Raw genomic sequence first — 15,369 nt, forward strand, 5'->3', positions numbered from 1 at the left:
GAAAGGCGGCCTCGCGCATGCCCAGTGTCCATGGTTACGATCGATGTAAATAACTTGCAGGACAACGAATGGTGAAACTGAGAACATTTGGGGAAAAGAACGGGGTGTAAACACGGTTAAGGGGCGGAATCATAATTACATATTGAACAATCATGGTAAGTATATGGTCATGTATACAATGTCATCTAATTTTGCGATGGTTTACTTAAGATGTTACATTTATTGATGTTATATCTCACGGTGACGGTCTTGTGTATGTTACTCATTACTGTTAGGTTTGGTCTTTTATCGGGGCATGTGTGAATTTTTACTAGCTATTCTCATTCTGGTTGTTGCGTTCGTTCCGCATAAGCTTTTATATAACGATTATTATTTCATGTCGCACTGTTCTCACCCTTTTCAACCGACCTGTACTTAATCCGTAACTAGGGTACGGGTACGGGTACGGATCTATATATTTGAATTCCAACAGCCTTGGGACTGACAGAATTTCAGATAGGTGTCAAATTGGCCCCAGCTCTGAACTGACATAATGATAGCTGCCCCAGGTTGATCACTGTCACCTTCTTGGCTTCAACAGGCTATCCGCCTGACGTTTAAGGTTATTTAGGTCATACTCTGATAGTCTGATAGAACTTATATTACCTACCTTGTTTGCAGTGAAGCTCAATGACATTGTGGAAGAAAGAATATGCAGTCACATTGGTATTTTTATCATTAATCAATGAAAAGAATTTCATGATTCAAACAGCCATTATGGAAAAATGTTTAAAAAATAGAAGTTCCATAAAGACCTGAAACAACCTCATCGGTGATATCCATTAGGGCCGTGTTTCAAAGCCCATTCTTCAACAGATACTTCAGTAAATTTGGGGTAAGACTCGACCGTATCCCCCCTTGATTTCAACGATGAGGAAAAATTTCTCTGAGAGGCATTTTTAGAAGTTATATATGTCCATCAGTATGTTCAGATACAATTAAAGAAACATGTTAAACCTCATCAGATGAACAATATATATTCAGGTGATATGATTTGACTAGAATGAAATTTAAGGGGGGGATATGGGCGGAAGTCTTTCCAAATTTGGTACACCTACAGAATACATACCAGCCATATTGTTTAATGTCATTTTCACCCTAGCCCTTACCCTAAACCTTACCCTAACCCTTAACCTTACCCTAACCCTAAGTATACTTGCATGCTTTCAAAGATGGCGGAAGCTATCTGGTATTCTGTAGTCTTACGGTAAATTTCTTCAAGTTTGAAGTAAAAGACATTTTGCTTATGATTGCATTCGTTTCAAGTTGTTGTGTAGGGAGCCATCCAACTGTTACTTTAACAAGTCAGCTAAAAATGTTAGAAATGGTTACTAAGGAAGGAGTTTGTGCACAAACCCTACAATTATGGGAGAAGGCATCCAGTATCCCAGCTTGGTATCATTACCCAGTTAATAACATTCTCGCTTATTTTGTTATTAACAATCAATTGGTATCTGAGTAAAATATATGCATGTGTACATGTTGTGTTCAGTATGACCCTTGTTTACTCGTATGGATAAAAATAACATACTAAGTTCATAAAGATTGTACATGATATTGGTGTATCATTTAGATTATCTTATAACATGCAAAATTTGATAATATGCAAAATTTGTATAGCTCCCTATATGGCTTAACATAAAACCACTCTAAGGTTTGACTTCATTGTTGAATTCATTCAAATCTTATTCTTATGGCAAATAATGTCAAACTAGAAAAAGTAAACATAATATTGCTGGAGATTGTTGATGTTAGTTAACTCTCAGAGTTGTCAGAGATTACAGTCATGAGTTGTCAGAGATTACAATCATGAACATTTGATTTCTGAAGGGGTGCTCAAAAGGATTAAGACATTGTTGGCCACAATGACATGTACTTGATGCATGGATATGTGCGCTATATAAATATCCTATCCATATTGAGTTTATTTTACAATAAATAAACAGTAAATTCAAGAATCATTCATGAACTGATTGGTCATGCAGCAACCAAAATATTGTCTGGATGTGAAAATGTAGATGTCATTGAAGCATTTTGTATAAAAAATCATTTAAAACAATAATGTTTGATACTAGATTTTGTTTCTGCATCATCTGAGTAAAATTACGATGTTTTACGTGTTGATGTTGTTTGCAGCCTGGCAGCTCTATCTCAGTCTCCAATGCTTCGTCATCCTCTTCATCAAAGAGAGCAAAAACCCGGCAGTATCGAGTGATCAGTAACACATCCCAGGTTGATGAGTCGTTGTTCGGTCAGCCCAGCCGAGTGGCCAAGAGGAATGAGATGTTGAAGGACATGTGGAATGGAGAGAGGACACAGGATGTTTCACTGGAAACCCTGGCCAAACAGAGGAACGACAAACGTAGAAAAGGAAAACCCAGCAACCGAGAAACAGTGCAGGTCATCACAAAGGATCTCATCCGAAATCTCATGTAAGAATACTTATTCATCGTTAAGTATTACAACTTACAGCTTTTCTATTGAATGAGGGGTGGTGCGGGTAGTGTAGTGGTTAAAGTGTCCGTTTGTCTTGCTGAAGACCTTCATCATGATTTTGTCTACTTCAGCATCCCCACAGAAGATCTGTCTCACCTTTATCATGATTTTGTCTACTTCAGCATCCCCACAGAAGATCTGTCTCACCTTTATCTTGTATTTTGTCTACTTCAGTGTCCCCACAGAAGATCTGTCTCACCTTTATCTTGTATTTTGTCTACTTCAGTGTCCCCACAGAAGATCCATCTGGTCAAACCATGATTCTGTCCAGAAGAGACTTTGATAGAATACTTCAAGGAGCTCGCACATTTTCCAAAGCTGAGAAAGAGGCTCACAGTGATTCAGTCAAGATGGCAAAGGAAGCTGCTTTGGTAATTTATTTCAGAAAAAAGTCTTCTTTAAAATAAATCACAATATTCTAATGGAAAGCCCTGTGAAGAATTGGTTTTCCAGGGCCGGATCCAGGATTTTGGAGAAGCAGGGGTGTACATAAATCATGAAGTCCAAGGGTTAGGGGGAAATGCTCCTCAGAGAAAAAAATGTCGGGGGAGAGAGGGGTTATTAGCTCCCATTACATTAACATAGAGAAACGAACGTCGTAGCTCTTTGTGACGTGCGGACCAGAGATTCTTCTTTTCTATTAGATTGGTTGTTGTTGTATAACGCCACACTCAACAATTCGGTCTGTAAATGATCGAGTCTGGACAAGATAATCCAGTGATCAGCCAAGTGAGTGAACCTGACAACCCGATCCGGTTAGTCGTCTCTTACGACAAGCATGGGTTGCTGAAGACCAATTCTAACCCGGTTCTTCATGAGTGAATTCCATGGTGACATACAGAGGTCACACCATGCTCTAGGCCTTCCAGTCTCTGTGTACTGGGGGCGGTGGGGTAGCCTACTGGGTAAAGCGTTTGCTCCTCACGCCGAAGACCCGGGTTCGATTCCCCACATGGGTACAATGCGTGAAGCCCATTTCTGGTGACCCCCGCTGTGATATTGCTGGTGACCCCCGCCATGATATTGCTGGAATATTGATAAAAGCGACTCACTCACTCTGTGTACTGCTTGATGACTTCCCTTAGGCCCCCCCCCAAAGAAATACGCGTATGTGTGTTTAGGGTAACATGAAATTATAAAACAGGGTCGGTAGGTAGGGTTAATCTCCTTATTTTCTTTCATTTTTTTTTAAATGCACTCGCATATTTTTCATAAAATCACATATTTATGTAATATCAGGCGCCAGTTTTGAAGAAAAGAGCGGAAACCAGTTTAGAATTTTAATAACTGAAGCATCAACACTTTCTAGATTTCACATTTATGAAAAACAAGAGTAAGTGAGCACAGGCAGGAATGGCAATTTTCCGCTGATCCGCAGATTTCCGCTGATTTTATTTCAAATTGTTCAATTGTGAATCGTCTAAATCCATTGAGAAACCCTCAACTCGATGGCACAATATTAAGCTTTCAGCTGAAAATAGATTTTCCTATTGCCATCCCTGACAGGTCACATATGGTCGCCCCCAACATTGGGAAGTACATACTGTTGGAATAGTAAAATGTTTTGCCGTCTTTTAAAAAACCGAAAAAAACTGTTTAGGGTCGGGAAGTTTCTGATAGGGTCGGTCGGGAAACCGAAAACACATATATATTTTTTTGCCTTAGTAACTTCCCCGATGTAAGATGTGTTTTGTGTTGTAGGATGCAGCCCAGGAGAGGAAGAATTACATGAAATCCATGGACCTGGCCAGACAGAGAAATGAGAAGCTGAACGACCTTGAGGAGGAGGCCAAGGACAAGGCTGAGCATCTTCTTTCCAAGGCAAACGAGATGAGGCAGGAACAGGAGGATGAGATCAAGCATCTCAATGAGGTCAGGTGCTGAGGTCATACTTAGTGATTACTTGTCTTCATGTTATGGATGTTTGTTTTCTTACAGTAATGGTTATCATTATCAATGCCACTTGCAAAGTGTCTGGCCTGTGTTATATTGAAGAATGCCTATGTTGTGTTGAAAACTGCCTGTGCTGTATTGAAGAATACCTGTGATGTATTGAAGAATGCCTGTGTAGTATTGAAGAATGCCTGTGTAGTATTGAAGAATGCCCGTGTTGCATTTTGTCTCCGGAGAGAGAATGATCGATGGTTTGATCGCTATCTTCATCATACCAAAAGATGTTAAGAGATGGAAGTTGTTGTTACCTATCTGTGTTGTATTGTCGTATTGTCGTATAAAGTGATACAAGCCCCACCCACCGGTTGTATTGTTGTATAAAGTGATGTAAACCACACCCACCTGTGTTGTATTGTCGTATAAAGTGATACAAGCCCCACCCACCGGTTGTATTGTTGCATAAAGTGATGTAAGCCCCACCCACCTGTGTTGTATTGTTGTATACAGTGATGTAAGCCCCACCCACCTGTGTTGTATTGTTGTTTAAAGTGATGTAAGCCACCTGGGTTGTTTTGTTGTATAGTGATGTAAGCCCCACCCACCTGTGTTGTATTGTTGTTTAAAGTGATGTAAGCCCCACCCACCGGTTGTATTGTATACAGTGATGTAAGCCCCACCCACCTGTGTTGTATGAAGTGATGTAAGCTCCACCCACCTGTGTTGTATACAGTGATGTAAGCCCCACCCACCTGTGTTGTATTGTTGTATGAAGTTATGTAAGCCCTACCCACCTGTGTTGTATTGTTGTATAAGGTGATGTAAGCCCCACCCACCTGTGTTGTATTGTTGTATAAGGTGATGTAAGCCCCACCCACCTGTGTTGTATACAGTGATGTAAGCCCCACCCACCTGTGTTGTATACAGTGATGTAAGCCCCACCCACCTGTGTTGTATTGTTGTATGAAGTTATGTAAGCCCTACCCACCTGTGTTGTATTGTTGTATAAGGTGATGTAAGCCCTACCCACCTGTGTTGTATTGTTGTTTACAGTGATGTATGCCCTACCCACCTGTGTTGTATTGTTGTATAACATGCTGTTCCATGGTTCCAGCTTATCCTGAATGCCAAGTGTCATGCTATCCGGGATGCTCAGATCCTGGAGAAAGGTCAGGTGAAGAGGGAGATGACGGATGAAGAGAAGAGGCTGGACATCATGATGGAGGTGGACAGACAGAACGCCATCCGCATCCAGGAGGAGATCGAGAGAAAGAAGAAGGACGAGCAACTGATTGGGGCGGCCAAGCTGATGGAACAGATCCAGGAGAACGAGCAGGAACGTCTGTTTGAGCTGGAGAGGAAGGACCAGGAGAACATACAGATGCAGAAGTACATCGGCAAGCTCATGGAGGAAGACCAGGACATGAAGGAGAAGAGGAAGGCAGAGCAGACCGATCTCAGGGTGAGTGGGTCGGGTTGAAGGGGTAGACATAGCTCAGTGTCAGTGGAGTTGACAGATCTCAGGGTGAGTGGGTCAGGTTGAAAGGGGTAGACATAGCTCAGTGTCAGTTGAGTTGACAGATCTCAGGGTGTGTGGGTTGGGTTGAAGGGGGTAGACATAGCTCAGTGTCAGTTGAGTTGACAGATCTCAGGGTGAGTGGGTTTGGTTGAAGGGGGTAGACATAGTTTAGTGCCAGTTGAGTTGACAGATCTCAGGGTGAGTGGGTTTGGTTGAAGGGGGTAGACATAGTTCAGTGTCACTGGAGTTGACAGATCTCAGGGTGAGTGGGTCGGGTTGAAGGGGGTAGACATAGTTCAGTGTCAGTTGAGTTGACAGATCTCAGGGTGAGTGGGTCGGGTTGAAGGGGGTAGACATAGTTCAGTGTCAGTTGAGTTGACAGATGTCAGGGTGAGTGGGTCGGGTTGAAGGTGGTAGACATAGCTCAGTGTCAGTTGAGTTGACAGATCTCAGGGTGAGTGGGTCGGGTTGAAGGTGGTAGACATAGCTCAGTGCCAGTGGAGTTGACAGATTGAGGGGTGTGTGGGTCGGGTTGAAGGGGGTAGACATAGCTCAGTGTCAGTTGAGTTGACAGATCTCAGGGTGAGTGGGTCGGGTTGAAGGTGGTAGACATAGCTCAGTGTCAGTTGAGTTGACAGATTGAGGGGTGTAGACTGTGACCAGATGGAGGAGGGGTGTAGTGGTGTAGACTGTAACCAGATGGAGGAGGGGTGTAGACTGTGACCAGATGGAGGAAGGGTGTAGACTGTGACCAGATGGAGGAGGGGTGTAGTGGTGTAGACTGTAACCAGATGGAGGAGGGGTGTAGACTGTGACCAGATGGAGGAAGGGTGTAGACTGGTGACCAGGTACCTGTTGGTCTTTGAATTACTTGCTTCAGTAAGTACAATTTGTAAACTGCTGTGGTGTCAACATTGTATCAATGAATCTTATGTCTTTCCCAGGAGGAGCTCAACAAGGCTAACGATGAAATCATCCGGCGCCGAGATGTCAAGAAACTGCAAGAGCAAGCAGAGGAACTGAAAGTGCTGGAATACCAGAGACAGAAGGCTGTGAGTACCAACTGTCAAAACACGGTTCCACTTTAGCCACTCAGATAGTTCAAGACGCAATATTTGTAGATCAAGATTTTCGACAGTCTGCTTGTGATGTTCAGTGCCAATTTGGGGTGGTGGGGTAGCCCAGTGGTTAAAGGGTTTGCTCGTCGCTGTTTTTCCTTCCCCCACATGGGTACAATGTGTGAAGCCCATTTCTGGTGTTCCCCGCCATATTGATGGAATATTGCTAAAACCAGCGTAAAACTTAACCAGGGCTACAGATAAGGGGCGTACAGGCGTAATGTATGCCTCAAAATCAATGACATAATATAAGATTTCAAGCGTATCGTGTACGCACATAAATACCTCTAACATTTAATTTCCGTGCGTATCGTGCAAATGGAAATCTATTTCGGATAAATACTTGTCAAGTTTCTTTTGCGAAACACGATTATACCCGAGGAAACCCCAACAGTAGGAATCCCTTGCGTTGCCATGCAACGATATGCGTCACAATTTTTCGATTGGCTAAAAACTACACTGTTCCTATTTATATCCAGTCGGACCTGACATTTCGTGCATCACACGGTCGCTCAGTTATTTCTCACTCATCTTTAAATACAAATACATGGTTGGAAATAGTGATCGATGAATTGTCCAGACAAACCACATCACCAACTCACTCACACAAAAACATGTCAGTACTCCTTCAAAATTCTCAGTACACCTCCACTTGCAATATGACGTGTAAGTACACTTGCAACCCCAAAAGTTATCTGGAGCCCTGCGTAACTCACTCACTCACGAAGGGATGTCCTACAGTTAGTGCTGGTTATCTCTAACAGCATGCAGATCAATAATTGAAGCTGATTATTCGATTATTTAAGTTTGCGTTAAATTCTGGGAGTTACAACTGTCTTCACACAAAGGACCCACAATGATTAAAAAAAGAAAACAACGACCAGTTTGTCCTGTTTGTTATTGTTCTTTAACAGAAGTAAACAAATTAAGCACATTGGGAATAAACATACGAACAAGCCAACTGTATGACTCACAGCACAAACCTTGGGATTAAATAATGGAAAATGTCATTACCAATCTCAATGAAAAGGAACGGGAATATATTCTAAATTACAATGGTGATTATCTAAGAATAGGGTTACTTATTTGAAGATAGATCAACAATCTTCTTTTAGCACAGCTAAATTCCAAAGTGCACATCTTGTATAAGAGCCCAACTACATTCATGAAAACTAACATGCTTCTCTCCCTGTTGTGTGTTCTTTAGGAGCGAGAAGCCGCTTTTGAAAAGGAGCAAGAAAGAATTCGCATCGAGAAGGAGCGTGAAGTTGCCAGACTTCGAGCCTTGCAGGAGCGAGCGAGAGACGAGCAGGCAGAGCGGGATGCTTTACGAGCCAAGCGTGCTCAGGAGCAAGCTGAGCGAGAGTGGCTCAAGAAGGAGGCAGCCGAAGCCCAGAAGAAGGCAGACATGGAAGCACTGCTCAAGGATGCTCGCAGTATGCAGATGTCCCAGAAGGAGCACTACCTTGCAGTGCAGGCACAGAGAGAGCGAGCAGAGTTTGAGAGAGTGCTTAGGTAGGTCTTGAGTTGATAGGACAGAGTTTGAGAGAGTTTAGGTAGGTCTTGTGTTGATAGGACAGAGTTTGAGAGAGTGCTTGGGTAGGTCTTCGAGTTGATAGGACAGAGTTTGAGAGAGTGCTTAGGTAGGTCTTGTGTTGATAGGAGAGAGTTTGAAAGAGAGTGCTCAGGTAGGTCTTGAGTTGAGTAGGACTAGGTCTTGAGTTGATAGGACAGAGTTTGAGAGAGTTTAGGTAAGTCTTGAGTTGATAGGACAGTGTTTGAGAGAGTGCTTAGGTAGGTCTTGAGTTGATAGGACAGAGTTTGAGAGAGAGTGCTTAGGTAGGTCTTGGACAGAGTGTTGATAGGACAGAGTTTGAGAGAGTGCTTAGGTAGGTCTTGAGCTGATAGGACAGAGTTTGAGAGAGTGCTTAGGTAGGTCTTGTGTTGATAGGAGAGAGTTTGAAAGAGTGCTCAGGTAGGTCGTGAGTTGATAGGACTAGGTCTTGAGTTGATAGGACAGAGTTTGAGAGAGTTTAGGTAGGTCTTGAGTTGATAGGACAGAGTTTGTGAGAGTGCTTAGGTAGGTCTTGAGTTGTTAGGACAGAGTTTGAGAGAGTGCTTAGGTAGGTCTTGTGTTGATAGGACAGATTTTGAGAGAGTGCTTAGGTAGGTCTTGAGCTGATAGGACAGAGTTTGAGAGAGTGCTTGGGTAGGTCTTGTGTTGATAGGACAGAGTTTGAGAGAGTGCTTAGGTAGGTCTTGAGCTGATAGGACAGTGTTTGAGAGAGTGCTTAGGTAGGTCTTGAGTTGTTAGGACAGAGTTTGAGAGAGTGCTTAGGTAGGTCTTGTGTTGATAGGACAGAGTTTGAGAGAGTGCTTAGGTAGGTCTTGAGCTGATAGGACAGTGTTTGAGAGAGTGCTTGGGTAGGTCTTGAGTTGATAGGACAGAGTTTGAGAGAGTGCTTAGGTAGGTCTTGAGTTGATAGGACTAGGTCTTGTGTTGATAGGACAGTGTTTGGGAGAGTGCTTAGGTAGGTCTTGAGTTGATAGGACAGAGTTTTAGAGAGTTTAGGTAGGTCTTGAGTTGATAGGACAGAGTTTGAGAGAGTGCTTAGGTAAGTCTTGAGTTGATAGGACAGAGTTTGAGAGAGTGCTTAGGTAGGTCATGAGTTGATAGGACAGAGTTTGAGAGAGTTTAGGTAGGCCTTGAGTTGATAGGACAGAGTTTGAGAGAGTGCTTAGGTAGGTCTTGAGTTGATAGGACAGAGTTTGAGAGAGTTTAGGTAGGTTTTGTATTGATAGGACAGAGTTTGAGATAGTACTTAGGTAGGTCTTGTGTTGATAGGACTAGGTCTTGTGTTGATAGGACAGAGTTTGAGACAGTACTTCGGTAGATGTTGTGTTTCAGAGGGTGCTCAGGGAGGTTTTGTGTTGATGGGACAGAGCACATAGGTGGGTGTTGCTAATGTAGGCAGGACACTATCTGAGGGAGTGCTTAATGGAATTTGCCTCTGTAGGTTGGGCAGAATTGAGAGAGTACCAAATAGGTGTTGCTTATGTCTATAGTGCTTCAATTGGTGATGCATATGTAGATAAGACAGGGCCTGAGAGGGTGCTTAATGGGTGTTGCCTTTGTTCTGATTAAGCGCCGCAAGCAATCACTTGGTGTTCGGAAACGTGCGCTATAGAAGATGACTTATTATTATTATTATTATTAGGTCACACATGTTTTGAGAGGGTTACAAGACAGTCCTTGGCTGTATGACTTCTGTAACCAAATGCCAGTGATCCCCCGTTCAGTGAGTCCCCATGTTCCACCCATGTTGAGATCTGTCTGTTCCGTCTTCTCCAGGGCCCAGAAGGAGCTGGTGGAGAAGGAGCAGCGAGAGGAAGATGTGACCCACAAGAAGCGACTGACACATGCTGAGGAAGTGCGCCGCCAGATTCGCCAAAAGGAGCAAGAGAAGGTCAGAGATCGTAACAACTTCTTTGAGGAAGGTGTGAAACTTGACGAAGAGGCACGTATCCGCCGGAACAGATTGGAGGAAGTCAAAAGGAAGAAGCTCCAAGAACTCAGGTATGTACAGTTGTAGTTCTGTTTTAATACCCCAGATGTAAAGGATGCTCTTGGCTGAGAAACGAAGCTGCAGCCATTGTTAATAATTACAACACCATGCTTATAAACCTGTTTCATCCAACAATCAAAGCCAGTCTGTAGATCCTCCTAGATCTTTTTGCTTTATAGTAACTGTCCATTAATTTTGTACGAAGTCTAACCATGATGGACTCTAACCTAACATGTACTTACCCATGAAATTTAACCTTGAACTGCATAGAGAGCTGACCTTTAACCATCCCCTTCTTTCTCTACTAATGTACACTACCACGGAAGATGTTGTTCCACTAACATGTACTAACCTGTGAGAATTAACCTTGACCTATACAGAGCTGACCTTTAACTTTGTTTCTCTATTAATGTGCCCTACTGCAGAAGATATTGCCCTAACATTTAGTAATCTAAAAGAGTATTAACCTTGACCTACATAGACAGCTGAACTTTAACCTTTCACCTTGTTTCTTTACTAACCTCCACCTTGCGTACAGGGATATTGGCATCCCAGAGAAATACCTCAGCCATGTTGTCCACCAGGCAAAGCTGGAGAACCCGGAGTCTGTCGCCGTGTAACATCCAGTGGTGCGAGCAAATCTCCACAGTGCCGCTCTGTCTTCTACAAGTCATCCTCCTTTATCAAGGGTCATATATGCCTGTTCTATTTTAATAAATACCCTGGACCTATGCACCACAGTCATTTTGGAAGCGATGTCACGAGCTATGAAATTTTCTAGCGCAGGGGAGTAAATTGAGTGGCTGGATATTTTCAGAACTGGGCTGTACGAATCAGACTCAAAATGGCTTCCAATTATGTCAGGGTACTTATCAAAACAGAATGGAACTATTTGACCTTAAATAATTGAGGATGGTTATGGTGTACCAACAAAATGGCTTAAGATGGTACTAAATATAGAATTGTGTTTGTTATTTGTTGAATATTGACAAATGAATAAGCTAATATATAAAATACATTCAGTTTTCACATTTTCTATCTGGAACATTACCCAGTGGTCTGTAGACCGTGTCCAATAAAATTCCATCTGGTCTAGTAAGATCAGCTTCTGCAAGTCTATATCCTGAGAATGAAATACCAACAGTGCTGCCCAACTTCAAGTTCATGGTTGTAGACAAAGTTTTCTTCCTGTGGACGGCACTGTTATAGGTATTATGTCAACAACTGGAAACTCCTCAACATTCCCTTCAGTGTGGTACAAAGTACAAAGTCAACAAACAGCACAATTCTGTCTTTACGAAAACATCTCATATCTGTTGGTTGGTTGGCCATCCTGTGATACCCTTCTTCTTAACTCAGTGTGCCGAGGTCAGTGTAAGGGTTCAAAGAGTTTAACACTTTGTTGGTGATTATTATGATGTAGTAATTACCTGTTTGATGATGATATAATTAGAACTTGATGATGAATCCTGAGTTAATGCCGCAGAAAGTGTCTAACTGTAACCCTTGCAGTGACCTTGACCTAGTTTAGAAATTGTCGTTTCCATGTGCATGCTGGCATCCATGGCTGTAGTGAGTGAGTGAGTTAAGTTTATGCTGCATTCAGCAATATTCCAGCTATATGCCAGCAGTCTGTAAATAATCGAGTCTGGACCAGACAATTCTGTGATCAACATCATGAGCCTCGACTTACGGAAATGGGATATGATGTCTTGCAAGTCTGACTACCCGATCCCGTTAGTCACCTCTTACAACAAGCATCTATTCTAGCCTGGATCTTCATGGGTCTTTTTATATGTGTTAGTCATGCACTTTGAAAATGACAGCATTAGACATGGAAACGGCAAGTTATTTTCAAAGCGTGTGGTTTGTTTTTTTTCAGCATTAGTCATATCATTTTATTAACTATTAGTTGAGTGTTACTGTGTCATACCCTTTGCTTCTTAGTTCCGCCTGCTGTATTGAGGCACTAGGATCTGATCAACTTGCAGACTAGTCACTGATAATCATATTTGTTCATTAATGTTCATGTACTTTCTCCGTGTTATCTTTGTGCCTTTGGTATTACCTGTACGTCCACAATATTTTATTCACTCGTCACTGCATGCTACAAAGGCAATACACATAGACAAGTAAATGAGTATTTGGCATTCTGGGGTGGGGAGAGGGGCCTGTAAATTAACTTGTTCCAGAAAATACATGGTCTGCCAGAAAAACTCACTGTCTGGTGTTTTGTTTTGATTTTCGAAAAATCATACAGGCTCATGGTTTTGATTTTAAAAAAAACGTTTTTTGCACCTGTACCTCTCAGCCTCTGTACAAAGTCCATCACCTCACCCCAAGTGTCTATCGATGAAATATTTTTAAAATGATATCCATATCATTGATTCTATATAATGATCAATGCTTTGCTTCTGCCATACTGATTATTGAAAACACATATCAGATATCGAAATCAAATGGGATTAATTTTGGTTGACCAAACACAATTTTTGATAAAAAATGACAGCCTTCTGTAACATTCCAATTCTCATGACTCCATTGTGACATTGTATGTTTTGACTTTAAAAATCCAAATGTTACAACATTTTCTTGATTGTTTTCACAGGGAGGCTGGGATCCCCGAGAAGTATCTGTCCCAAGTCGAGAGAAAGGTTAACCAGCCAGCAAATATCATGGTTTAAGTTTTGGTTGCCATGGAAACACATCTTCCGTCCAAAGAAAATTGTGATATACTTTTTGAAACATTTGTGTCATGATAAACACAATATAGATTCAAATCAAATCTACAAGAGCTACTTTAATATTGTTGTCAAATGTTGGTATTTTATTAGGACATTTTTGGTATGTGATCTTTATATTTTATGGTACTGCAAACACGAAAGATTGGTTACGACTTGGTTTGAGTGAAATTCTGGCAAAACTTGGTTTGATGTTTTGTTTAACCTGGATTTTGTAGAAACAACTTTGGAAATATCCATCAGTCCTGTCTGGCCAGTCATATGAGAGCGCCAGACCGTAAAGACTTTGGTAGGTCAAGGTCATGGTTTAACATAAAACTATCATCAGTATTCTATATGTTATTGTGCAAATAGTGTTGTTTCCAGTATAATATTGTACATAATCATTTTTCTGCAAACATACTGTTCAAAAGAAGTAAAGAACTTCTTCCCATGTGACTATTTGAACTATATAGGCATATGACAAAATTCAGGTTTTCCTTAACTTCTTTTGCATAGCATACATCATTCATCCAAACTTCCGATGCCATTAACTTCAAGTAGAATTCTTCAAGGTGTTATAAGTATATTTATTCAACACAGAAACATCAAATTTTTACTTTTCTCAGGATTTTTCTGTTAAAATCATGGTAATTATAATTTACAGTGATCTCATCCTTGTACATATCATATCATTTACTTTCCTCTGTAATGTTTGATGATAACACACAACTGTAGACTCGTGTTAAACCACTAAGAAATAAAATTCTTATTCAAATACATGTCTCCCTTTGTGACTTATATTGCTGTGTTCTTCGAAGCATTCTGAACTGACAACTGAACTTGATCCCACCGATCTGCAGTCAGAAACAGCAGCTGGGGTGGTCTGTGCCCAAACCTTTGGACAACGAGATTGGACATGGCTCATAGCTTCCTTTTCAGTACAGTTTAGTATTATAGCACCATTACATTTTGAATGTTACTTCTTGTTACCCTGGCTGACGGGGTTCAAGGACTGACCAGCTTGGTTAGGTTTGTTGTTTAACGCCACAATCAGCAATATTCCACTTATATGGCGGTCATCTGTATATCGAGTCTGGACCAAACAACCCAGTGATCAACAGCATGAACATCGATGTACGCAATTTGGATATGATGACATGTGTCAACCAAGTCAGCAAGCCTGACGACCTGGTCCCGTTAGTCGCCTTTTACAACAAGCATGGGTTACTGGAGACCAATTGTAACCCACATCTTCAATGGTATATTCAAAACAATAAATGTCAATATGAAATTAAGATATTTATTAAGACAAAATCATTATACGTAAATTCTGGATGACAAAAATATAGGACAAAGCATGTTTGATCTCCATCGAACAAGGATGTATAACATTCAGTGTTTAATAACATAAAGTATATGTAATAACACTCCATAGATTGTGAAATTCCTTTCCCAAACTTACTGTAAAACATGACTAGGATTGCATGGCGTCTCCTGAACCAAAACAGGATCTTAGCACAAAGATTGTTTTACATTCTAAAGTAGGATCTTACTGCTATGTCTGTTGTACATCTCACAGCAGAATCACTAAGACTTGAAATGGTTTCACAAGATTGGTGCGCTAGGACTATAGTGTTTTACAGCACAATCTTAGTGCTGAGATTATTATAAGTCCAACAACAGGATCTTAGTGGCAAGACGACTGTAACCAGTCCAGCAACAGGATCTTATCTTCTTATATTCTGTGCTACCCATCTAATGTATCACCGTAACTGACTGACAACCCAGGGTTCCAGAACACATCAATATCACCTGTTTAGGATAAGAGTCTAAAGATAACACTAAGACATTTATATGTAAAACATGACAGGCAGGATTTGATTTCTCTACTATTTCCTTCTCAGTATTTCGTGTTTTAACCGTAATGTACCCATTCTCCTCCAGTGTTCCATTGTACAAAACAACCTTAGTGCTTAGACTTAGACTGTCTTAAGTCTATGTTAAGGTAAGGAAGTTAT

General features: G+C 41.3%; 1 protein-coding gene across 2 annotated transcripts; it reads left to right on the top strand.

Moving 5' to 3' along the window:
• The first annotated feature begins 20 nt into the window (after positions 1 to 20).
• LOC124262627 (cilia- and flagella-associated protein 45-like) lies at positions 21 to 14,130 on the top strand. Of its 2 annotated transcripts, XM_046697132.1 has the most exons (10): positions 21 to 155; positions 2,176 to 2,471; positions 2,762 to 2,906; positions 4,237 to 4,407; positions 5,540 to 5,887; positions 6,889 to 6,996; positions 8,270 to 8,577; positions 10,415 to 10,639; positions 11,167 to 11,257; positions 13,237 to 14,130. In XM_046697132.1, the coding sequence occupies exons 1-9, from the start codon at positions 153 to 155 to the stop codon at positions 11,246 to 11,248; spliced, it is 1,686 nt and encodes a 561-aa protein (XP_046553088.1). In that variant the 5' UTR covers positions 21 to 152; the 3' UTR covers positions 11,249 to 11,257; positions 13,237 to 14,130. The 2 variants fall into 2 exon arrangements, with proteins under 2 accessions (XP_046553088.1, XP_046553089.1); XM_046697133.1 differs by lacking the exon at positions 11,167 to 11,257.
• Positions 14,131 to 15,369: the final 1,239 nt, after the last annotated feature.

The sequence above is a fragment of the Haliotis rubra genome, unplaced genomic scaffold (assembly GCF_003918875.1).
Source record: "Haliotis rubra isolate DU_JTF1 unplaced genomic scaffold, ASM391887v1 Scf848, whole genome shotgun sequence".
In the NCBI taxonomy this organism is placed as follows: Eukaryota; Metazoa; Mollusca; class Gastropoda; order Lepetellida; family Haliotidae; genus Haliotis; species Haliotis rubra.

Excerpts from the sequence above, each read along its gene's own strand:
- LOC124262627 (XM_046697132.1), top strand. Across the intron at positions 2,907-4,236 it reads TGGCAAAGGAAGCTGCTTTG|GATGCAGCCCAGGAGAGGAA; the intron begins GTAATTTATTTC and ends TTTGTGTTGTAG. Across the intron at positions 10,640-11,166 it reads AAGAAGCTCCAAGAACTCAG|GGATATTGGCATCCCAGAGA; the intron begins GTATGTACAGTT and ends CCTTGCGTACAG.